Source organism: Trachypithecus francoisi, unplaced genomic scaffold (assembly GCF_009764315.1).
Source record: "Trachypithecus francoisi isolate TF-2019V2 unplaced genomic scaffold, Tfra_2.0 Lachesis_group17, whole genome shotgun sequence".
Lineage (NCBI taxonomy): Eukaryota > Metazoa > Chordata > Mammalia > Primates > Cercopithecidae > Trachypithecus > Trachypithecus francoisi.
This window is the reverse complement of record NW_022681462.1, coordinates 88,567,794-88,592,128: the sequence shown is the minus strand read 5'-3', so window position 1 is coordinate 88,592,128 and position 24,335 is coordinate 88,567,794. Positions and strand designations below refer to the sequence as shown.

General features: G+C 43.3%; 1 protein-coding gene across 1 annotated transcript; it reads right to left on the bottom strand.

The window, feature by feature from the left end:
* Positions 1 to 1,786: 1,786 nt before the first annotated feature.
* MATN3 (matrilin 3) lies at positions 1,787 to 24,080 on the bottom strand. The gene is made up of 8 exons (XM_033176481.1): positions 23,326 to 24,080; positions 16,280 to 16,846; positions 13,444 to 13,569; positions 12,235 to 12,360; positions 10,422 to 10,547; positions 7,143 to 7,268; positions 4,319 to 4,429; positions 1,787 to 2,898 (listed from the first exon to the last, which is right to left on the bottom strand). The coding sequence occupies exons 1-8, from the start codon at positions 23,549 to 23,551 to the stop codon at positions 2,843 to 2,845; spliced, it is 1,464 nt and encodes a 487-aa protein (XP_033032372.1). The 5' UTR covers positions 23,552 to 24,080; the 3' UTR covers positions 1,787 to 2,842.
* Between the last annotated feature and the right edge of the window lie 255 nt (positions 24,081 to 24,335).

Sequence of the window (24,335 nt, the reverse complement as noted above, 5' to 3'; positions counted from 1 at the left end):
TCTCGGCCTTTTTGCTCTCCGCAAGGAGCTGGGTCGCGACCTGTCCCTGCCAGCCGTGCACTCGCTCTCTGCGCCCTGTCTCGTGGTCACTGCCGCCCTCCCTCCCGCCACACCTCTGTTGATCGCGGTGGAGCCGCTCCTCAGGTGGCAGTACTATAAACTTAGGAGGAAAGGCGCCCGTTCTAATGAGGGCAAATTATTTAGTATTTTGTAAGTTCCAAAGTTCCAACATTCTTGAAAGGGAAAAACCTTTTACTGTATTTGATAGGCTGGCGCCCCGGGCCAGATGAAAGTGCAAATGTGCGTGCTGAGATCTCGTAACCCTTCTCTGTGTCTTTGGGGATTGGACAACCTCTAGAGCAATTTAGGAATAGAAGATTTTGTTTATTCCGCTTGTTTTGACATTTTTTAACAGTTTAATTAAGTTATTACCGCAACCCCGAGGATCCTTTTCAAGGAATTTGTATAAACATTGGGTAATTAATAGCGTACAATTGCTACTGGGGCATAGCCTCCCGTTTTACAATATTTGAGCGTTTGGTGTTTTCTCGTCTAGAGTCGACTGTTACATATTCTCTTCTTTTTCTTACCTTATTTCTTTCTTCATTCTCCTTTGTCTTTTGAATGCCTGAGAGTTACAAAGCCTCAAAATATAAGGCATAGGGCAGAAATCCAAGTAGAACCAATCTCATGAAATTATTTGGTCTCACCCATGTTTTTATTTCTGGTTTTCCCTTTTACCATAATCTAGCATGTAATTTATGCATCAGTAGCTAATTTCTCCACTTGGAGTCTTTTCCCATCTCAGACAAAAATAAAACAAAAATCCTCCAATCCTTTGACCCCGGTGATTTGTCTCACCCAGCACAATCTATTACAGAATTGACAATAGTCTCCGGTGCCTTTCCGAACAAATCTAAACTCCATCCAAAATCACATCTTCCCTCAATCCTAAATGTTTTCACTAGGGAGCCCCCACCTTAAGTAAGGCAGTATGCTTTCTGCGGGGCAACCTTCCATCCGGCTCTGCTTCCCAAGCCACTTTATGTATTCCGTGATGGTCCTACCCTCTTAACAGGCCAGTTGTGCCTAGCCAAACCAACACAAATCAGTCTCCCTGAGGAATTATTTCCAAACTTAACCCAATCCCATTCAGATAATACGTTTGTTTTCTATTGTTTGTGTGTCTGTTTAAGATACGTTGGCCCCTGCCCATAGGCTCCCTACACCGGACGCATGAGACAAATAAGTATTATCTAACCCAGGAGTTCCCAATAAACTGGCCAAGACATGATTAGTTGAAGCTAGTTACTAATGGTGACACTTGAAAACTCACCTCTTTTTAAATATTTTTCCCTTCTTGCACATGAACTCTCATTTATTCCTTCTATACTACCATTTCTCTGTGGTATATTAATACGTGTTACTGATTTGGGGCTCAAACAAGTCTGGAAAATACTACTGCAGCTCTGTGTCATACCCTTTCAAATTTTTTGAAAAGTAACATGTTTTATATATTTCCTTGGTATATTTAGTTTTTGTTCCTTCCTTAAAGTTTATATTTTATATTTACATCTGTAGGTTATATTTGCTTTTCAGGAGCTTATATTAATGTAAAGGTCATCATTATTTTATCCAAATTTAGGTAATTTTATATAAAAGCCTTTCTTTTGAACCTGAACTTACACTTTTAGCCTCAAGTGTGAGGTTAAACTATAGGAGGAGTATCAAACTTCTATCTTTTGATAAGAAACTGTTGAATATCAAAATAATTGTTAATTCAGTATAATTTAAAGAAATATGTTTAATAGACAAAATTGATGAGTCATCAAGAAACAGACATGATAGTATGTAAAGGTAATAACTTTTATTAAAGACAATACAAACCAATAAAAGAATTGAGCAGTGCAAAATTTAAAGGACTGTTTTGTTCTAAAAGTTGCAAGTTTCAAAGCCAAAAGAATTATATGTATCTAATATATAAGTAAATATGTTAGACTTTCACGCCTGTAATCCCAGCACTTTGGGAGGCCGAGGTAGGCAGATCACTAACATTAAAAAGATAACATTAGATTTTGTCGATTTATAGCAATTTTATAAATATATAACTTTATCACTTGGATCCTGAAGCAAAATAATAAAGTCAATTTAGGATTTCTTGTACTTAGTAAAAAGTTTAACACCCTAAATTCACAACTAGTGCTCTTTAGTAGTGCATTTCTTTCAAAGACCAGAATGAATTAAAAATGGCAATGTAATGTTCACTTGATCTGTGTTAATTATTTTTAGATATGTGTATTACAATCTATTATTGATCACATCTTCAATAATACTGCAACAAAATAAGCAAAAAACAAAAAGTGTTAAACAGTTCAAAATTACATTGATCTCAGTTATATGAAGTTGTATGTGTAAATACCTTGTACAATTTGCACTCTCAGTAATAAGATTGATTTATATTATAAATACTATCAAAAGAAACTAGACCTAAAGTTTCCATCATGAATATGGTTGTCTGATATAAACATTTAGAATTAAATGGCTCAATTAGTAGATAAGGAAATGTTAAACTTTTCATTCTATTTCCTACCAATCATTTCACAGTCATAACTTAGAGACACTAAAGTTTGCTCTTAATAAGGATCTGCATATTTATTTCCTTGGAAAAATCATGCTGATTCTCCAGAAGATCTTCATACAATTTATCAGGTAATATTCAAGCATTAATACAGGTAATGGCAAATTATTAGCAAGAACATTGGCAATAACAGGTGTGCAAAAGAATGCATGAGTATTAAGTATACCAAGCTGTCCCCATTTCCAGGTGAGAAATTGGAGCAATTTAACGATGTATTTGTCCATATTCATTTACTTGCAACTTCTCCAAAATGCCATCAAGTGGCAAGTTGTTAAGGCCAACACCATTTATTTTTACACATTAGAAAATATAAACACACTTTCAAACACTGCAACACAAGATAAAACGATAATGTCCTATGATAAGTGGGAAAAGAGCAAAACTGCTTTCTCACCAAAAGCTGAATTTAGTTTAAAAGTCAAACATCCTGTTTTTCAGAGAGCACAATAAAAGTAGACCACTGCAGTGGTCTTCAGATGTTTTTGTTCATATAAAATTTAATTGGAGCAGCATCTTAGTGTGAGGGATGGGGGAAACAATGTTTATGATGTCTTGATTAAAGGGATAGTTGGATTGTCCCTTTGTTTGGCTCTCTCAAGATTCTGCTCTTCTAAGAAATGCACCTTAGTGAGAAGTATGCCTTTCGTGTGAAAAGTTAGGAGAATGGTGATACGAAATGAGAGATGGGAAAAGAAAATGCCAACTGATTCCAAGTAGTGTCCTAAGCAAGTGAAGGATTTGGAAATTGATTCTTTCCAATTATCTGTACCTCCCTTAAAAGTCTCTGCATATGCCTAGATGGTACCTACCACAATCTGAATTCCACTCCTCTAGGGTACATAGGAACAGAGTTGTTAACTTGAACTGTTCTGAGAAACTTCCCGAGTTACTCCTTTGGAGAAAGAATTGATTTTGAAAGTTTCTGAGATTGTATCGTGTTACATTTTAAAATCTGCTTTTTTTTTTTTTTTGAGACGGAGTCTCGCTCTGTCACCCAGGCTGGAGTGCAGTGACCGGATCTCAGCTCACTGCAAGCTCCGCCTCCCGGGTTTTACGCTATTCTCCTGCCTCAGCCTCCCGAGTAGCTGGGACTACAGGCGCCCGCCACCTCGCCCGGCTAGTTTTTTGTATTTTTTAGTAGAGACAGGGTTTCACTGTGTTAGCCAGGATGGTCTCAATCTCCTGACCTCGTGATCCGCCCATCTCGGCCTCCCAAAGTGCTGGGATTACAGGCTTGAGCCACCGCGCTCGGCCTAAAATCTGCTTTTTGACCACTTGGCTAGTTAAAGTATACAACTGTGTAATCTGAAATATCACATCCCATTAATCAGCTGACTTACCTTGTACATTTACAGATTCTGAACTAAGAAAGCCATATTAAGGAATCATTAGCATAAATGTTCCATCTGTTATGTAAGAGCATATACAGTTATGGAAAAGCACCAGGGAACAAAATAGGCAGCTTTTACATGTAAATATTGAATGGGTGAAACAGTCTATTAAACCATTAGAAAAGAACTCTAATGTTTTTTAAGTTGTGTATTATTACTGCTCATACTAAAACCTAACAAATAAGTCACTTGCCTGTGGAATGTCTTAAAGTGTTTGGCTCAATTGTATACCTAGGTTGGCTCCAGGCAGAAGCAGAAAACCATCCAGAAAAACATCCAGAAAGGATATGTTTAGTGTTCAGTCTTTGAAGAGACGAGCTGACCTTCTCCTGGAATGCCAGTGTAGCTTCACATCCACAAACATCTTCAGTAGAAACGAGTCTTCGTGCTTCCTCAATGGCTGAAGACAACGACAGTACACAAATATACTATCTAGGAATAGCTATATAGGAATCATAACAAATCAGGAAATCCACAACTGAATGTTTCCACCACTAAAGACTTATCTAAGTGCATTTTCCAACAGTTAAAGGGATGTATGAACAAACAAAAAGATGAGAAAATACTTATCACAGAAAAATTCATCTTAGGAGACATTGGGAAAAATGTTTATAATTGTCAAAGCTGAGTGATTCTTAAATGAGGGTTCATTATTTTATTCTCTGTACTTTTGTGATTGCCAGAAATTATTCATGATAAAAAGTAAATTTAGAAAAACATGGTTGGTATAGGGGGAGGCCAGGGATATAGAGATAAGACAGTGTTCATGTGATACTGTGTAATTAAGAAGGGAAAATGGGCCTGGTGCAGTGCCTTATTCCTATAATGCCAGCACTTTTGGAGGCTGAGGCAGAAGGATCACTTGAGGCAAGGAGTTCAAGACCACCCTGGGCAACAAAGCAAGGCCCTGTCTCTACAAAAAAGTAAAATAGCCAGGCATAGTGGCACAAAACCGTAATCCCAGCTACTCAAGAGGCTGAGGCAGAGGATCACTTGAGCCCAGGAGTTCAAGGCTGCAATGAGCCATGATCACACCACGGCACTCCAGTCTGGGTCACAGAGTAAGACCCTGTCTCTTAAAAATAAATAAATAAAAATAAAACTAGGACAATAGTACTCTATTTGTATGGCCAAAAGGTATCAAAGGTAAAAACTAGGGCCAGGCATGGTGGCTCACACCTGAAATCCCAGCACTTTGGGATGCTAAGGTGGGTGGATCGCTTGAGGTCAGGAGTTTGAGACTAGCCTGGACAACATAGTGAAACCCCGTCTCTAATAAAAACACAAAAATAAGCTGGGCATGGTGGCACACGCCTGTAATCCCAGCTACTCTGGAGGCTGAGGCAGGAGAATCGCTTGAACCCAGGAGGCAGAAGTTGCAGTGAGCTGAGGTCGCACCACTGCACTCCAATCTGGGTGGACAGAGTGAATGCCGTCTCAAAAAACAAACAAACAAAAGATGAAAATTGGTTAAGTCCTGATTTCCTGTAGAGGGCTGTTATTCTATTGAATGGTTTGAAGTGAGAGTCGTAGTTCTTACCAATAAATACTTTGGAACTGAAAATTCAGGTTTGTATTGACATTTAGCCAAATATAAGAGGTGATAAAAGTAATTCCTATTTCTTTCTGTAATTCAGTGAGGCAGCTACTCCTATTCAGTATCAGGGCTCCTCCTAAAGTTATGTATAGAAATAAGAGTAACTTCCCAGGTCTGAGGACTGGTGTATCATCTTCCAATGGAGTTATTCCATTGCCTGAGGACAGGAAATGGTCCTTTGCTGCAACATTTTTACTCTAACATTTTACAAAGATCCAACACAGGGATGGGAGATCATAAATTCATTAAATATAATCTATCATCTATCCACCTGTCTAAATCCTATTGAACCTTTTAGGGACAGCCAGTCCAAATCCCATCTTAATCAGTCAATAAACCAGGAAGTATATATTGAATATCAACTACCTGTCCATGATCCCTGTATCCATAAGATGGGTACTTATAATACTTGTTCAGTGTCTGTCTTGCCTGATAGTCTCTAAGCTCTAGGACGGCATGGGCTGAGTAGGATATTCTAATTAAAACACTTCACAGAAAATTGTAAACCTGGATTGTAGAAAAATTGAAAGTTGAGAAATGGATCTCAAACTCCATTTCTCAAACCTGGGTTGTAGCAAAATTGAAGGTTGAGAAATGGAGAAATGGTGCTTACAATAGCACCAGAAGGAATAAAATAGTTAGGAATATTTTTAAAAGTACAAGACTTCTACACTGAAAACTACAAAACAATTTTGAAAGAAATTAAAGAAGACCTAAAATAAAATAAAATTAAATTAAATTAAAATAAAAGACATACCATGTTAATGGAATGAAAGACTGTTAAAATGGCAGTACTCCCCAGGAAAAGATGCCTCACCTCATTAGTAACCAGGAAATGAAAAATCATCCACTAGATTGGCAAAAATGTAATTCAGCAAAACCAGATGTTGGCAAGAATGTGGTTCTTGCCTTCTGACAAGCAAAAGCATTGAGGGGAGGGTGGAAACGAGTGAGTGCAGGGCATGCTCCTGGACCATCAAACAGCCCACTGTGGCTGGACCAGGATGCAGGAAGAATCTGAATCTGGGGGCAAATGTAGTAGAAAAGTTTTAAAAGCCAGGATGAGAGAAGTAGTTACCATGGGCTGAGGGGAGCGGGTGATGGGCAGTTATTGTTTCATTGGTACAGAGTTTTATTTTAGGATGATAAAAAATTTCTGGAGATGGATAGTGGTGGTTGTTGCCCAACAATGTAAATGTACTTAATGCCACCAAACTATACACTTGAAAATAATTGAAATGGTAAATTTTATGTGTATTTTACCATAATAAAATCCAGATTTAGGCAGAAAGTTTAATTATTAAGAAAAATGTGAAAAAGAGAGAAGACAGAAACAGCTCATGGAGGGTAGGCTGCCTGGTGGAGGGGTATCACTGTTTTATTCTGTAGACCAGTGGGAGCCACTGGAGAATTCTGACAAGGAGAAAGAATCACAGCTGTGTCTTAGAAAGAAAAAGGCTTGCTCCTGAAAAAATTTTCCTACCGAAGGAAATGGGCTTAAAGGGCTGATCCTCACCTGAGCATGTTTTCTTGTCCTCATTTAAGGTGTAGCCAGGATAACAATCACAATGGTACGATGCGGCCCCATCACTCACACAAATGTGCTGGCAACCATGAGAGCCTAGAGCACACTTGTCACGGACTGACCGCACGTGGCGCAGGAAAAAAAATATTCACACATTAAATAGAAAAGTAAACACAAATGTCTGAGAGAAGAAGTTTCCATTTGGTCCCCGCAAGTGCTGAGAATGCAGTCGTAGTCAGTAGTCAGCAACAGGCCCCATGCTGCAGGAGCAAGCCTGTTTTCTCTTCCCATACCTCTCATCCCTTTGGCCTCACATCACACACATTCCTTTCCTTTGTATCTCTTGCAGATATCTAAGGGTACCTTTTCTTTTTTTCTACCCACAGCATTGGGTGGCACTGAGTCTTGACTGTATTCCAGAACTTACCTCCAGCCTTTCCTGATGACTACTAATGCTTCCATCATCCCCAGCTACTCATGGATCATCATCACCACCACCAAAAATAATGTTTGAGGGACCTAGTCGTACATGAAGCCAAGTTTGATGCTGCACAAAAAAGCACTATATTGACCAAGTGCCTGCCTTCGTAGCTTACAAAGTGGAACAGAAAACATTGACCTGGAGACACATGCACACACACACAAGCACAGATGGGAAAATGATACAGTATTAGTAATAATTATGATGTATATGATTAGAGAGTGAAGTATGTACTATGTATCACAAATAACATTTCAGGGACAAATGCAGTTTGCCCAAATTTGAGTGGAGAGCAGAGCAAAGTGCCATACTCATCTCATGTTCAGACTGGCCTAGGACAAATAAAACAGTAATTCTCCTTTAAAACCCAGAAAGCCTTCCTAGACGACATAGGTTCCTCCTTTGCCACAGGAACCAAAACAGTTTATTTCCCTCTAACTTTCCTCTTAAATGTCATTTCACATGCAGAAGCTTTTGTGGCTCACTAATGCCTATAGAATAGCTTTGTGTGAAATGCGAGGCAGTATATAATCTATACATAAAGTGCCTTTCCAACCTTAATATGGCTATTCCCTTTCAGTGCTACAATTTAGATTTTTTTTTCAGCAAAATGCCTTCTAGCAGGTGTTTCATTTTTTTCACCTCATTCCAGCTTAGTACCCACTCTACAGGTAGCAAATGGACATGCTTCCAGCCCCTGGCCCTGATCTGGGGCTCCACGTTTAATTTACAAGCCTTCCTACCACTAGCAAGGGAAAAGCAGACCATTAGAAGGGATCCGATCCATGGGATGTTCCTCAGCTTCATAGCAGTATTCACTATTACTTTAAAATATATAAATAGGCCAGGCACAGTGGCTCACACCTGTAATCCCAGCACAAGGCAGGTGCCAAGGCAGGTGTATTGCTTGAGCTCAGGAATTCAAGACAAGCTTGGACAAAATGTCAAAACCCCATCTCTACAAAAAATACAAAAATTAGCCAGGTGTGGTGGCATGCGCCTGTAGTCCTAGCTACTCAGGAGGCTGAGGTGGGAGAATCACTTGAGCCTGGGAGGTAGAGGCTGTAGTGAGCCAAGATCATACCACCACACTCTAGCCTGGGTGACAGAGTGAGACCCTGTCTCAAAAAAGAGAAGAATAAAAATATATATATATGTATAACTAACTTTCCCACTAGTATGTCTTTCTCTTCTGTCCCTCTTCACTCTCCTGTGCTTTGTACACTAAGACAGTATGGCTTAGTGGTTAAGAGCCTATGTAACCACTAGAGCAAGTACCTGGGTTTGAACCCTGGGTCTGCTACTTGCTAGTGGAGTAACCATGGGCAGATTACTTAATCAGTTTCCTTTTAAAGTTGCTGTCAGTATTAAGGGGCATTAGTGTAGCTAAAATGCCTAGAATCCTGCATGGCCTACAGTAGGCATTGAAGAATATGGGATACTGGCATCTGGCAGTGTTGTCTGCCTTCACTGAAAATTTTCTTTGATTTATGTTTTTCTTAAAAATAAATTGCTTCACTGTATTCCATACTATCTGTTAGTTGAAATGGAAATTTGTTTTTGGTTTGTTTTCCCAGGTCTTCAATGTTCCTGGCAGCTTAAAGTACCAACTGGGACGCTTGTCACTAGTTCGAGAAGTACAGCCATAGGTGAATTCTCTCTACCCCAACCTTCTTAGTCGTCCTGCCCTGAACAAATTAGCTCAAGCCAGTCCCTGGCCAGTGCCACTTTCCATTTCTCTCCATCGAAACCTTCACCCTCCTTCAAGGCCCAACACCAGCGCTTCGCAGATGCCCACCTCCCCAGCCTCTACAGCCCTTCGTTTCCATCCGTCCCTCTCCCTGGCTTGGTCTCTGCTTTCCTAAGGAGCCGGCTGTCTGTTCACCCAGGCTTCACTTGCTCACAGGCAGAAACTTACGCTTCTTTATAGGCTCACAATACTTAGTGCCATACTGGGAACAAAGTAGGTGCCCAGTATTTTTTTATTGGTTTCACCCATGGGACTGGATGACATGCCATTTCCCTTTGTCTGTCTTGATGAAGTCTGTATCTCCTCAAGGGAGAGGAAAATAAACATCAAATCTAAAACACATTCAATATGCCAAAGCTAAACAACACCTTGAGAGCTTGGAATTTCTCTCAGGAGTGTTTTTACATTTATAAATGCCACCCTGTCCTGCCAGTAAGTTTAAATCAATTTAATGAGGATTAACAGCACTGGCCTGGGTTCATTGGCCAATGTATAAGGCTGAGTTTCACCGATGATTGATCGTCTAGAAACTGCCAAGGAGTGACCGGCCTCAAACTTACTGGAAGATCTGTGTGGGTCTAATTCAGGCATTCACAAAGTCTTCTTTACTAAAATCATCAAGCCTTAAGATTAACACTACAGAAAAGTTCCAGGCCAAGTTTTAACTGGAAAAAGATCAGTTCATCCTATCACACCAAATAGTTACTGTCCAGTTGATTTCCACTAAAGTTTTCTCTTTGCTTAAAAGTCTTCAGTGTACAGAGCTATAAAATTTTCCTGGATAAGGACCCTACATTTAATTAGCTTTTCTCATATCCCCCACTCCCTACCTATTTCCCAGTAATTTTCTGAAGTAATCTGTGTTTGCTCCAGTGAGCTCACCACCCTCTGAGCAATGTGTGCCTTCATCTAAAAGTATGGTCGAATGTCTGAACCTTGATTCCTTAAGTTACCTTTAAAAACCTCTTTGCTGGTTAGCTGCAAGTTGGTTTCACTGTAAAAGACCCAAGAATGAAAGAATTGTTTGAATGGATCTTACCTGAACATGTTTTTTTATCTGCATTCAGAGTGTAGCCATCATAGCATTCACAATGATAGGACCCTGTTCTGTCATTCACACAAATGTGCTGACACCCATGGGTACCCAAAGCACATTTATCTTGAGCTGTGAAACAAAAATTCAGGAGACAAGAAATAAAAGGTGGAAGAGTATTTTATTACCCATGGATAGAAGCCTTATTTGCAGCTGGAAACATATGAGGAAAACTTACTGGAAACAATTCAAAGCCATTGGCACTGTTTTTTTCTAACTAGAAGTTAACTGAGTTAAGTGAAATCCTGCACATACAATAATTATTCTCTGACCTTCCACAATTGCTTTTCAAAATCATCAGTATTGAGTTTTTATAACCTAAGTATCTCATACTTTCTAAAGCACTCCTTTTAGCCTTATTGTACTTATCCCAACTCAGCAGGATACCAACAGTTGTGTGGGTAATTACGCTAGATTCAGAAAAACACAGAATTAGAGTTTGAAGAAATTGTAGTTCAACCCTCTCCTGTTTTTTAAATGAGGGAAAGGGGCACAAGGGAGACCAGTTGATTCAGAGCAGCATAAAAACTCAAGACAAATTTTCATTCAGTGCACTTTCCTCTGTACTGATATATTTTTAAACTATTTTTTACTTTTAAACTTTTCATCTGAGATAATTTCGGATTTATGAAAAAGTTGCAGCTGGGCGCGGTAGCTCACACCTGTAATCCCAACACTTTGGGAGGCCAAGACAGGCGGATCACGAGGTCAGGAGATCAAGACCATCCTGGCTAACAAAGTGAAACCCCATCTCTACTAAAAATACAAAAAAAAAAAAAATTAGCCAGGCCTGGTGGCGGGCGCCTATAGTCCCAGCTACCCAGGAGGCTGAGGCAGGAGAATGGCATGAACCCGGGAGGTGGAGCTTGAAGTAAGCCGAGATCGCGCCACTGCACTCCAGCCTGGGTGACTCCATCTCAAGAAGAAAAAAAAGTTGTAAAAACAGTGCAAAAATTTCCTGTACTTCACCTTGTTTCCCCAAACAGTAATTTACATAACCATAGTATGATTATTAAGCCAGAAATTAACATTGATACAATATGATTTGCTAATCTACAGACTTTATTCAAATGTTGCCATTAATGTCCTTTTTCTGGTCCAGGATCCAATCCAGGATTCCACATTGCATTCAGTTTCACATCTCCTTTGTCCTCTCCAATCTTCCTAAGTCTTTCTTTGTCTTTTATGACTTTCATGCTTCTGAGAAGTACTGGAAAACTATTTTGTGAACTGAGAATGTCTCTCAGGTTGGGTTTGTCTAATCAGGTCTCATGAAGAGACCTGAATTTTTAGCAAGAATACTACAGTTGTGCTGTTGTGTCCACAATATTGAGCCCAGCATGTCAGGTCATCCATGATGTCACTATGTGTCATCACTGATGATGTTAACTTTGATCACTTGGTTAAGGTGATGTCTGCCAATTTCTCCACTGTAAAGTTACTGTATTTCCCTTTGTAGGCAACAAGTACCTTGTGGGTTGTTATGTGATTTCAACCTACTAAATTGTCTGTAGCATTTGGGAAAGATTGTTTGGGCTGGATACAGAGAAGGAAATGAGCAACACATTTATATATTTGGGCCGAGATACATACATGTTACCATTTCTGATGTTTTGGATAAAACTTAAAAATGGGAAAAGCTTAAGGTGGCAAGAGAGGAAAACACACTAACTTCCCAGTCAATGTGACCTGCCCTTCCATCACTGGGTAGGTAGGCAGATAGCTAAGTAGCAATAGTAAAGACTCCTCCCTCACTTACCTGAACAAGTTTTCCTGTCTTCATTCAAGGTATAACCTTCATAGCACTCACAATGATAAGAGCCACTTCTGTCGTTCACACAGATGTGCTCACATCCGTGGGTGTTAAGGGCACACTTATCAAGAGCTATCAAAAGATGATTGGGACAAATGTAAATGCATGCAGAGCATGGCAGAAATAAATAATTATGGGCCACGCCACTTACACACCCACACACACACACACACACACAGAGCTAACGAAACAAGGGAGGGGCAGCTGGGAGTTGGGAGCCAACCCTCTGGTCTTGGCTCTTTCACTAAGAGATCCTATGGCATGGGTACGTTTTTTCCCTTATGTCCATCTCAATTTCATTACCTATAAAATTATCTCTAAGCTTTCTTCCTCCCAAAAACTTTTTTCTAGGATTAAAAAAAAAAAAAAAAAAATCTAATTCCCATTCCTCATTGACTCCATGTACGTATCTATGTACCAGACCAGTGAGGACCCCTCTAACTTTTTTGCTACTTCTAGATTCCATGAGCATCTATGACTATAGAGAGGAAGAGAGTAGCTTGTATGTAATTAAATAAAATCCAGGAAAAATTTCAAACCCTCAAAAGGACTAAGAATCTTGGACCCTTTTCTTTTCCTTTTTTTGTGTGTGTTTTTTGTTTTTTGTTTTCTGTGAGACAAGTTCTTCCTCTGCGGCAGTGCAGCAGAGGCATTATCATAGCTCATTGCAGCCTCGGTCTCCTGGTCTCAAACAATCCTCCCCCCTCAGCCTCCCAAGTAACTAGGACTACAGGTGTGCACCACCACACCTGGCTTATTTTTTTTTATTATTATTTTTTGTAGAGATGGGGTCTCACTATATTGTCCAGGCTACTCTCGAATTAGCCTCAAACTATCCTACCATCTCCACCTCCCAAAATGCGGGAATTATAGGCCTGAGCTACTGCACTCAGCCCGGACCTCTTTCTTAGTAGCCTTTTCTCCTACAGTTTCATTTAAAAACTTAAAAAGTATGGAAATAAGCTGATTTATGTATCATTTCACTTTTCTCCCTAAGCTCCTTTTCAGGGAAAACTGCTGATGAACAACAGTAAACCAGCCAAAAGGCAGTTAGGTAAAAAGGGGTCAAAGAATCACAGCACAAGGCCAGTCCAAAACCTGGAGCATAGGTTTCCAAGCATTTGATTCAGTCCCGACCCCCTACACAGGTCTCACCTGAACACGTTTTCTTGTCGGCATTCAAGGTGTATCCTTGGCTACACTCACAGTGGTGCTTGCCTTCCCCATCACTGATGCAGACGTGCTGGCACTGGTGTGTTCCAAGCACACAGGCGTCCAACGCTGTGCAGAGGAAGTTTACAACAGTCAGCACTGACACTTAGGAAACATCTGAGATACCTTCTTCCATGTCAATAGACATTGCTCTCCGGGCTCCTTTCTGAGTCTATCTTTACTTCACTATAAAAAAAGGTTATTTGTTTTCTGCCTCTGGCTTATTAGAAATGCTCCTCTGAAACTAGAAATGTTACTAATTTAAAAGCACACATCTTGCTATATAGACTTTCTCAAGGGAGAAAGGGAATTTGGAGTTTGGAGCTGAAGCCAAACACATAGGCCAGGCAATTGGATGTTTTATTTGGCTTATCCACCTCCCCATGAAAAAAAAAGATTTGTGCTTCCCCACCACAAGAAATGGGAGAACAATAAAGCACAGCCTGAAGTGACGCAAGCTACTTGTCCCATTGCAGCCAGAATCTGACTTCCAAGGTTCTATAGTCTATGTCTAAACAGAATTCTCACACAAGTATGGGTCTAAGCCTAGAATAAACTCACAGGTGGGCAGTGGTACATCTTTGAACATACAAATGGTCTGGGTAACTGTCTTCTGAATATGTAAAGTGGGTGAAGTCATCCATACGCTAAATTCATAGTGAACTCATATGCTAATACAAACAGGTTAAAAGAAAAGAACAAAATAAAATGAGATTACATTAGCTAAACTACATCTCCATCTTATTGCTCCTGGAGCCATTTATATCTCACTGGATATTTTTTTCCTAGTGCTTTTGAAAGATGAATCAGCGGATCACGAGGTCAGGAGATCGAGACCATCCTGGCTAACCCGGTGAAACCCCGTCTCTACTAAAAAATAAAAAAAATAAAAAATTAGCCGGGCGAGGTGGCGGGCGCCTGTAGTCCCAGCTACTCGGGAGGCTGAGGCAGGAGAATGGTGTAAACCCGGGAGGCAGAGCTTGCAGTGAGCTGAGATCCGGCCACTGCACTACAGCCTGGGCGACAGAGCGAGACTCCGTCTCAAAAAAAAAAAAAAAAGAAAGATGAATCAATGAATTTAGTCATTTCTGAGAAACCAAGGAGGACTGTTGGAGGAGGCAGGCCCCTCCTGTGGCAGGTAACCCAGCCTCCACTGCTCTTGGCAACAGGACAAGGCTAGTATTTTTCCAACAAGGGCCTTTTCATGGAATGATCTTTCCAACCCGTTGACTACAACAAGCTGCCACTCAGTCTTTTTTCCATAGAGAGGACATTTTTTCCCTCAGAACAAGCAGGTCTTTTGTACCAGAAGGAAAAGATTGCCACTCACCACTTGTTACTTTATAGCCTTCGAAGCCCAACCCCAGGTGCTAGCTTTGAAATCCAACTTTGCCACAGACCAACATGTTGATGGAAAAGCTCTCACCCACAAGCATGGAGTGGACGAGTGACTTCCTGGGAGAAAGAAAGCCACTTTCTTTTTGGAAACGAATGAATGCCAAGTAGATGCCACCAAAGCCAGTGATGGCTTGTGAAAGCCCAGTGTCCTGGGACAGGAAAGACAAGGGGATCCCAGCCAAGTCTGACTGCAATGAGGCCAAACGTTGCCCCAGAGCAAGACTTCATCTCCCTTTTCTTGACAAACCATTGATGGCTGGGTTTCACATTAACTTAGATTAAAAGTCTCCTTGAAATTTACAATTGTAATTAATTATTGGTTCATTTGTTTGTCTCACCGCCATCCCCAAAATGTTACTTAATGGTAGGGAGAGATTACCTTTATCTTTGTATCGTCAGAGATCAATAAATATATGCTGAATAAATAAGTGTGGAATAAATTATATTGCAAAAAGGTATCTATGTTTAAAAATTCACCTGAACTGGAAATTTGTCCACAACTGCTTGGATATTCATAAAGAGGCATCAAAAGATTATCTCCAGATAATAAAAAAATAAAGCATGAGTCCCACAGATCATAATTCTGATCAGTGACTAAAAATAAATTCCAGTGTTGAATGGATCTGTAGTCCTAAATTTGGTCAGTTCATGCTAAAAATTCCAATAAAATTAGCATGTCCTTACTCAAATTCCATCCTAAAGGATGGAAGGAGTAGCAGAGTAAGGGAATGATTTTTTAAGATCACCTTGCTTTCTTTCAAGTGAGCTGAAACCCTAATCTGCCTTGTCCCTGAATCCTGTTCTTCAACAAAGAGTAATCAGATAAAGAGCCCAGTCTGAAAACCAGAGCATTCACTCAATGCACGCTCGGGCTGACGGTGACACTGGAATAGAGGCCTGCTGACTCCCCCAAGGACAGACGCTGCTCCCTGTCTTCTGCAGGAGAACAAACAGAGTTCTGTTAGATCTAGAGATGGTAAAACTAAAAAAAATATGTATCAGGGGGAAAAAATGTAGTGGTGGGGCAGAGGGGACAAGGAGAGGCATCTTGAGTTTTGTTTTTCCTGACCCTGACAGAGAACAGCAGGGTCATTTATCCTGGATATTTGCAGACCTTCACAGTTCTAACGCAAACATGAAGATTTTATGAGCAAACCAATTCCATGTAATGCAGCTCTATATTCCTAAACCAATAGAGTATGTTTAGCTTGGTCACGCACATGTGTGCGTGTGCACACACACACACACATACACTGGATATATTTAAGTTTTTCATTAAATTTCCACACACACAAAAAAAGAATAATACTCTTTTTCTCTGTGTACATAATGTCTGAACATAACATCCTTTCTAGTTGGAAGCAAAGACTGACCAACTTACCACAGAAGGTTTCCTGGAATCTAGAGGAAAGTTTCTCAATGACCCCATAAGTCTCCACGTAGAAAACATGCTCTTCTAGGGGCTCACTGGCCATCATCTTGAGGGACTCCATGTCTGCCCGGTCCACGCCCACAGCGTAGAGCTCAATACCAGATGCTCGGGCCCGAGCCGCCACCTCGTTCACCTGGTCCTGGGGCCTACCATCTGTCACAATAATGGCCACTTTAGGGATGTTAGAAGAGGGTCCTCGAGCCCCTGCCTCCACTGTGAAGACTTCATCCATTGCTGTCTGGATGGCCAGCCCTGACATGGTGCCTGTTGACAAGGGTGTGATTCGACCCACAGCCTGCTTCAGGGACTGCTTATCTGTGTAGGCCTGGAGTTGGAACTCGATCTTCACAGTGCTAGCATAGTTCACCACTGCCACCCGCGTGTCAGCCGGCCCAATGTTCAGAGTGTCAATTATCCGGGAGACAAAAGTTTTCACTTTGGTGAATTCCAGGGGCCGTACACTACGAGAACTATCAATGAGAAACACCAGGTCCAAGGGCCTGCTTTTACAAACACCTGCAAAAGACCAAGCAATGATCAGACCACAATTAGAAATGCGATAATCCTCACTTCCAGAGAACTCTGGGATTCCAGGAGGCCAGGCAAGGCAGCATCTCCTGACCCCAACATCGCCACTGCCTGCAACCTTCCCCAAGACCATTGGGGTGTTGAAAGCACCAAGGACTTCAGAATTCCCTAGTGAGAATTCACCTAGAGGTGTGAAGTTTCCCCAAATACCTCACCTGCAGGCTGGCTGAACCCTGAAATTTCACTTAGAACCTCATCCCTCTGCCTAAGTGTTGCTCCCAAGGACCCTCATGATTCCTGAGAATTAAAGGATTCCAGATGTTTCTTAAGCACCTTGGCTATCTGGAGCAATTGGATAATGTGTCCCTGAACCATGTAAAAGGCCTTGGGCCCTCAGGGACAGCCTCACTGCCAACCACTGTGCCCAGGCCTCAGGCAATGGAAGTCTGAGGCAAGGCACTCGGGGGCTCTTCTGGTGGTCCCCCTCTTTTACTCCACTTCTAAGGGGGTGAAAACTGCTCCAGAGTATCCCTGAATCCCCCCTCCATCTGGCCATCATTCCTGTTTAGTGAATTTGGGGGCCCACTGAAGCCCTGAAAATTGTCACTCAAGGCTCTTTCCTTTCCTAATTAAAAGTAGAAAGAGGGACCCAGGTGAGGTGGCTCACGCCTGTAATCTCAGCACTTTGGGAGGCTGGGTGGATCAGCTGAGGTCAGGAGTTCAAGACCAGCCTGGCCAACATGGTGAAACCCCATCTCTATTAAAACTACAAAAATTAGCAGGGCATGGTGGCATGCGCCTATAATCCCAGCTACTCAAGAGACTGAGGCAGGAGAATCGCTTGAACCTGGGAGGTGGAGGTTGCAGTGAGCTGAGATCACGCCATTGCACTGCAGCCTGGGTGACAAGAGCGAGACTTCATCTCAAAAAAAAAAAGTAGAAGGATACCAACTTAAGCTTGTATCTACTTAGTGCACTTCCATCTTTGTGAGCATGTCTCGTAAGAAGTAAGGATTGTGATCTGGTATCTACCCTACTGCCCCATCAAACTCTCTTGGTCATCTCTCTTTCATGTATTCATTCACCAGAAACATTTTTTGAGGGCCTACATGTACGAAGCCCTGGAGCTACAAAAGCAAATAAGCCAGATTCCCCACCTTCAAGGAACTTATCTCTTTTCTACACAAAAGTACCTGACATACTATAGTATCACAGTACATCAGTACATTTTAGTGTTCATCTATTCTTTCCCAGTCTTTCCTGTTTCCACCAACCCCTGTTTGCACACCCTCTGTCCTCGATACAAAAATCAAATCCACAAGTCAGGACGAGACAAGAAAAAAGCCAATTACTGCCGGGCGCGGTGGCTCAAGCCTGTAATCCCAGCACTTTGGGAGGCCGAGACGGGCAGATCACGAGGTCAGGAGATCGAGACCATCCTGGCTAACACGGTGAAACCCCGTCTCTACTAAAAAAATACAAAAAACTAGCTGGGCGAGGTGGCGGGCGCCTGTAGTCCCAGCTACTCAGGAGGCTGAGGCAGGAGAATGGCGTAAACCTGGGAGGCGGAGCTTGCAGTGAGCTGAGATCTGGCCACTGCACTCCAGCCCGAGCAAGAGAGCAAGACTCCGTCTCAAAAAAAAAAAAAAAGAAAAAGAAAAAAAACAATTACTAAACTTCTTTTTCTCTTTTCTCTTTTTTTTTTTGAGACGGAGTCTTGCTCCGTCACCCAGGCTGGAGTGCAGTGGTGCAGTCTCGGCTCACTGCAACCTCTGCCTCCCAGGTTCAAGCAATTCTCCTGCCTCATCCTCCTGAGTAGCTAGGACTACAGGTGTGCACCACCACACCCAGCTAATTTTTGTATTTTTAGTAGAGATGGGATTTCACCATGTTGGCCAGGCTTGGCTCGAACTCCTGACCTCAGGTGATTCTCCCACCTCGGCCTCCCAAAGTGCTGGGATTACAGGTGTGAGCCACGGTGCCCAGCCCTAAACTTCTTTTTCAAGCCATTCCCCCTTCTCACCCAACACACATGCACATGCATACAGGCGTTACACGCATGCAGCCCTCAATGGAAATGAGGTCCTGGGGCATGAAGTGTCATTCAAGGCTCTTTCCTTTCCTAATAAGGAGGCAGAAGTTGATGCTACTCTAAGAAGGTAATTTACTTAGTGAGTAGGAAAAAAAGGTAGATTCAAAATTAATGCCTAGACTAAGCACTTTATAGGAAAAAAAGAAAAGAAAAAACCTTACCTGGAACAGCCTACCTTATGTCTCTGTCTAGTTTTCTTTTAAAAGCAGAAGATTATCTTCTTGTTTTTAGCCTGCTGCTTGGAGGTATTTAATTAACAAAAATAAAATCTTCCTTTCAGTAACACTTTAGGAATCACAAGGTACCAACACATCAACCCTGTGAAACTGGAGGTGCAGAGGTGGTTTTTATACTCATTTTACAGGTGAGAAACCTGAGGTTCAAGGAGTTGTGAGAACTAGAAAGTGGTAGAGCATGGATTGGACTCCAGGTTTCCAGACTCCAAGCCCCTGCGGGCTTGCTGCTGAATCCCAGTTACCTCTCTCTGAGGCAACATTTCCTCCACAAAAGTCAGCATTCTCTCATGTATTCAGTAAACATCCTGCTTGTTGACTTTGAGCCACTGCCCTGAAATATGCTGTACGTCATGTATTTAGTTAAGTCAAAAGGAATTAAACCCAGGCGCAGTGGCTCGCGCCTGTAATCCCAGCATTTTGAGAGGCCAAGGGAGAAGGATCACTTGAGCTCAGGAGTTCTAGACCAGTCTGGGCAACATAGGGAGATCTCATCTCTACAAAAAATTTAAAAATTAGCCAGGCATGGTGGCAGGCACCTGTAGTCCCAGCTTCTCAGGGGGCTGAGGCAGAAGGATCACTTAAAGCTAGAGAGTCAAGGCTGCAGTGAGCCACGATCGTACCACTGCACTCCAGCCTGGATGACAGAATGAGACCCTGTCTCTAAAAGCAAAAAAAAAAAAAAAAAAAAAAAAGGAATTAAAATTCTTTCTTAAAAAAAAAAAAAACTCCAGCAGCCATAAAAAAGAATGAGTTCATGTCCTTTGCAGGCACATAGAAGCTGGAAGCCATCATTCTCAGCAGACTGTCACAAATACCACATGTTCTCACTCATAAGTGGGAGTTGAACAAGGAGAACACATGGACATAGGGAGGGGAACATCACACACCAGGGCCAGTCAGGGGTGGGAGACAAGAGGAGGGAGAGCATTAGGACAAATACCTAATCTATGTGGGGCTTAAAACCTAGATGATGGGTTGATAGGTGCAGCAAACCACCAGGGCACATATATAACTATGTAACAAACATGTACATTCTGCACATGTATCCCAGAACTTAAAGTAAAATAATAATAATAAAGATCTGAATAGGAAATATTTGTCATCTATTGTCTCTAAGGTTAGCCACTATCAGACTTCAAAAAAAACCTTGGTCTCTACAGTCTTTTATCTTAACCTGAACATTTCCTTTTTATGGATCCCAGGTCTTTAGACAAACTCAACCGACTGTCAACCAAAAAATGTTTAAATTTACCTATAGCCCGGAAGCCCCCCCGCCCACCCACCACCGGCTTTGAGTTGTCCCACCTTTTAGGACCAAACCATTATATTTCTTAAATGTATTTGATTGATGTCTCATGCCTCCTTAAATTGTATAAAAACAAGCTGCACCCTGACCACCTTGGGCACATGTTCTCAGGACTCTTGAGGGCTGTGGTCACTCATGTTTGTCTCAGAATAAATCTCTTCAAATATTACAAAAAAAAAAAAAACTCCAGAATTTTACTTCATTCCTGGAAAGTCCCATAGATCTAGAGCTAGGAAGAAGAATTATGTTGAAAATCTTTCCTGGAGATGGGTCAAAGTATTTTTGTAAAATTAGAAAAAGAAAGGGTGGGGGCAACCTGAAGATATGAACTCTGTAATTGACAGTGCTTCCACCAACATCCAGATGGTGTCCTTATGAATATCATGGCTATGTTCTTATAACTAAACGTGCATGATTCCTTCCTTCTCCACTTGGTTATTCACACCGAATCCTCTAATTCGGGGTGTGGTATGCAGAATAATGCCCCCGCAAAGACATCCACGTCCTAATTCCTGAAACGTGTTACTTTTACATGGCAAAGGGCAGACTTTGCAGGTGTGATTAAGTTAAATACCTCTACACAAGAGATTATCCTGGATTATTCAGTGAGTCAATGTAATTATAAAGTAGAAGAGAAAGCAGAGGAAAGAAATGTGAGTAACTCAATGTGAGAAGGCCTCAACCCTGCTTTAGCTGGCTCTGAGGATGGAGGAAAAAAGCCATAAGCTAAGGAATTCAGTAGCCTTCATGTGTTGGAAAGGGAAGGGAAATGGCATCTCCCCTAGAGACTCCCGAAAGGAATGCAGCCCTGCTGACACCTTAATCTTAGCCCCGTGAGACCAGTGTCAGACTTCTGACCCACAGAACTCTCAGATAATAAATGTGTGTTGTTTTAGGCCACTAAATTCACGGTAATTTGTTACAGTGGCCATAGAAAACTAATATCTGAGGCTTGACCAGTGTGGCAGAAAATTCTGTGAACATCTGGTTCCTTCCTGATTGGTACTCACTCGGCATCAGTCATTAGTTGTTTTTGAATCTCACTCCCATTTACTAAATAACAACAATTTGATTCCCAGCAACAAAGAAAGAATCTGAATCTCCTAAATGTTCCCATACTCACAATACCACCGAGTCCTTATAGTGCTGCTAGAAATAAAAATCCATAGCAAAGCTTAGCAATTTCTGGTTGCTAAAAGGAGAGAATTTGGAACAGGGTGGAATCCGGCTTTTTTTTTTTTTTTTTCTGAGACCGAGTCTCCCTCTCTCCCCCAGGCTGGAGTGCAGTGGCCCGATCTCTGCTCACTGCAAGCTCCGCCTCCCGGGTTCATGCCATTCTCCTGCCTCAGCCTCCTCAGTAGCTGGGACTACAGGCACCAGCCACGACGCCCGGCTAATTTTTTGTATTTTTAGTAGAGATGGGGTTTCACGATGTTAGCCAGGATGGTCTGGATCTCCTGACCTCGTGATCCGCCCGCCTCGGCCTCCCAAAGTGCTTGGATTACAGGCATGAGCCACGACGCCAGGACAGAATCTGGCATATATTAAGGGATTATCATTCATGATCAGTTTTGAACTCCAGGTAATAAAAGACTAGTGCAGCTCAGGGGGACATGGCCACCTGGTGCTGAATCTCTCCTTCCTCTTCCAGTCCCATCCCAGAGGGAGGCGGGTCAGGACTAGAGTAAGGTTAACTTCCAGAAGAAAGACTTTCCCTCAATTCCCGGCCTGGAGCAACCAGCCACCAGCTGCATCTAACCCTGTGGACCCCGGCACCTCCTGCCTCAGCAGCAATGCTTTTGCCATTTCAAATCTGCCACTTCAAATACGGGGACCGAGTATTTGAGTCAGGAAAAAGTCCCTTGAGCTCCTTCTCAGCTTATCCAGAAAGATGCAGTAGGGGATAGACAATTCAAATCAGCCTGAGGCATGCAGCACGGCTGGCCAGACGAGACTGCATACCCAGAAATGGCCTGGCACAGACTCTCTTTAGCAAGACTGAAGCTCGGCTTTTTGGAAATGAAGATACAATCTTATGTAAAGCATATTAAGAGGTTGGTAGGCTAGGGCGGTAGAAAGAGACCCTGCTTGGGATTTCGGAGCCCTGAATTTTATTGTGGGCTCTGACACTGAATCACAGAGTCCCTTCACCTTGATACACCTCAGTTTCCCTTCATGTGCTGTCAGGAGCTGTGTCAAACGACCTGCCCGCTTCGCTGCACTATGAGCTTTGCTCTGCTTCAAGAATCAATTGCTGACCAAAAAGAGAAATAGAATTGTTCGCCAAAGACCCAGAACGTCTTGGTCCTGGGGTATCCTGCGGCTCCTCGGGTCTCCTCCTGGTCTCACACCCCCATCCTTTACCTTCCAGTCTGAGGCAGCCTGAGGGCTGTGGGAGGGGAGGAAGGATCCCGCCCTGATATTGGATGGAGATAGAGGGAATCCGTGAGAACTAACAGCAGTCTCGGGAAGGGTTTGCTCACTGAATGGAGAGGTCAGGATTGGGACGGAGCTGGGCAGCAGCCCCTGCGCTCCCCAGCTGCCCTGTGCTCCTGGCCAAATCACAGGGGAGGTTGCTGGAGTGGGAGGTTGCCGGAGTGAGAGCTTCAGGAGACCCACATTCTAGCCTGGACACATGAGTGATACTGGGCATCTCCCTCCCCTTCTCTGGACCTCAGTTTCCCCTACAGGATTCATCCGGGAGGGGCCGGGATGGGCCTCTTTCACCCGCACCACGGTCGGCCTGAGGCAGGGATGTAGCGCTCTTGGTGGCTGCCCCGAGCTTCTCCTCCTCCTTCGATGCTCACGCGTCCCTCCCGCCGCCCGCCTGTACCTGCACCGCTGACACGGCCGGGCTCTCTGGCCCCGGAAGCGGGCGCGCCGTCGGGAGCCACAGAAGAGGGGCGGCGTCCAGGGCTGCCCTCGGGACCTTGGGTCCCCAGCCTCCGGAAGCCCGGGCGGGCCACGGGGTCGGGGGCGGCGAGGGGCGGCAGCAGCAGCAGCGGCCAGAGCAGCAGGAGGAGTCCCGGGAGGCGGCGCGCGGGGGCCGGGCGCAGCATGGTGGGCTCCGCGGGCCTGGCTGTGTCCGTCGGGGGCCTGGAGCCCACGCGAGGCGCAGATTTAAAGATCCCGCGGCCTCGGGCTCCGCCCCGTCCCGCCCTGCCCCGGGGCCTAGAGCGCCAGGCAGGCCCGGGGAACCCAGCCCAAGGCCAACAAGGAGCCTTGTCCGCGCATTCCAGCGGCAGAAACGGAATGTCCGAGCGAGGCGGCCAGCGGCGCGGTGGTCACCTCCCGCCCCTGCCCTGAGCCCCGAGCTGGCTGCAGCTGGGTGGGCTTGGCTGCTGTCGCAAACTCCCTCCTCCCGGTAACACCAGGGCAGTGGGGGCAGCCATCCGCGGCTGCAGCCTGCCCGGCCCTCCACTCTCCCTCCCACCACAGCGGGGCCTGCCCCCCAGGTCCGGGATGGGTACCCCTGGGCTCTGCCTTCCCTTCCGCCACTGGTTCGCCCGCCTGGGGCTGAAGATGAAATCCGGCTCCTCACTCTACATTCTTTTCCTCAGCCAAGTAACCCAAGTTTTGCTGTGGGATCTTGGTTTAAAAAAAAAAGAAAGAAAAGGCCTCACAGATTCTAGGGGCATGAATAAGAACGCTTTCATCCGAGCTTCAAATATCCACAAACATTTGAACTTATATTCCCGGGAATAGAAAGTCAAACATACATTCCCCAGAGAGCCCCGTTAGCTGGAAGGACAGCCCGTACCAACACAGGCTTCAAAGGCTCTCCCGAGACCCCATTTCCTCTCCGGAAGAGTTATCATGGTACAGGGCTGGAGGCTGCCAGGG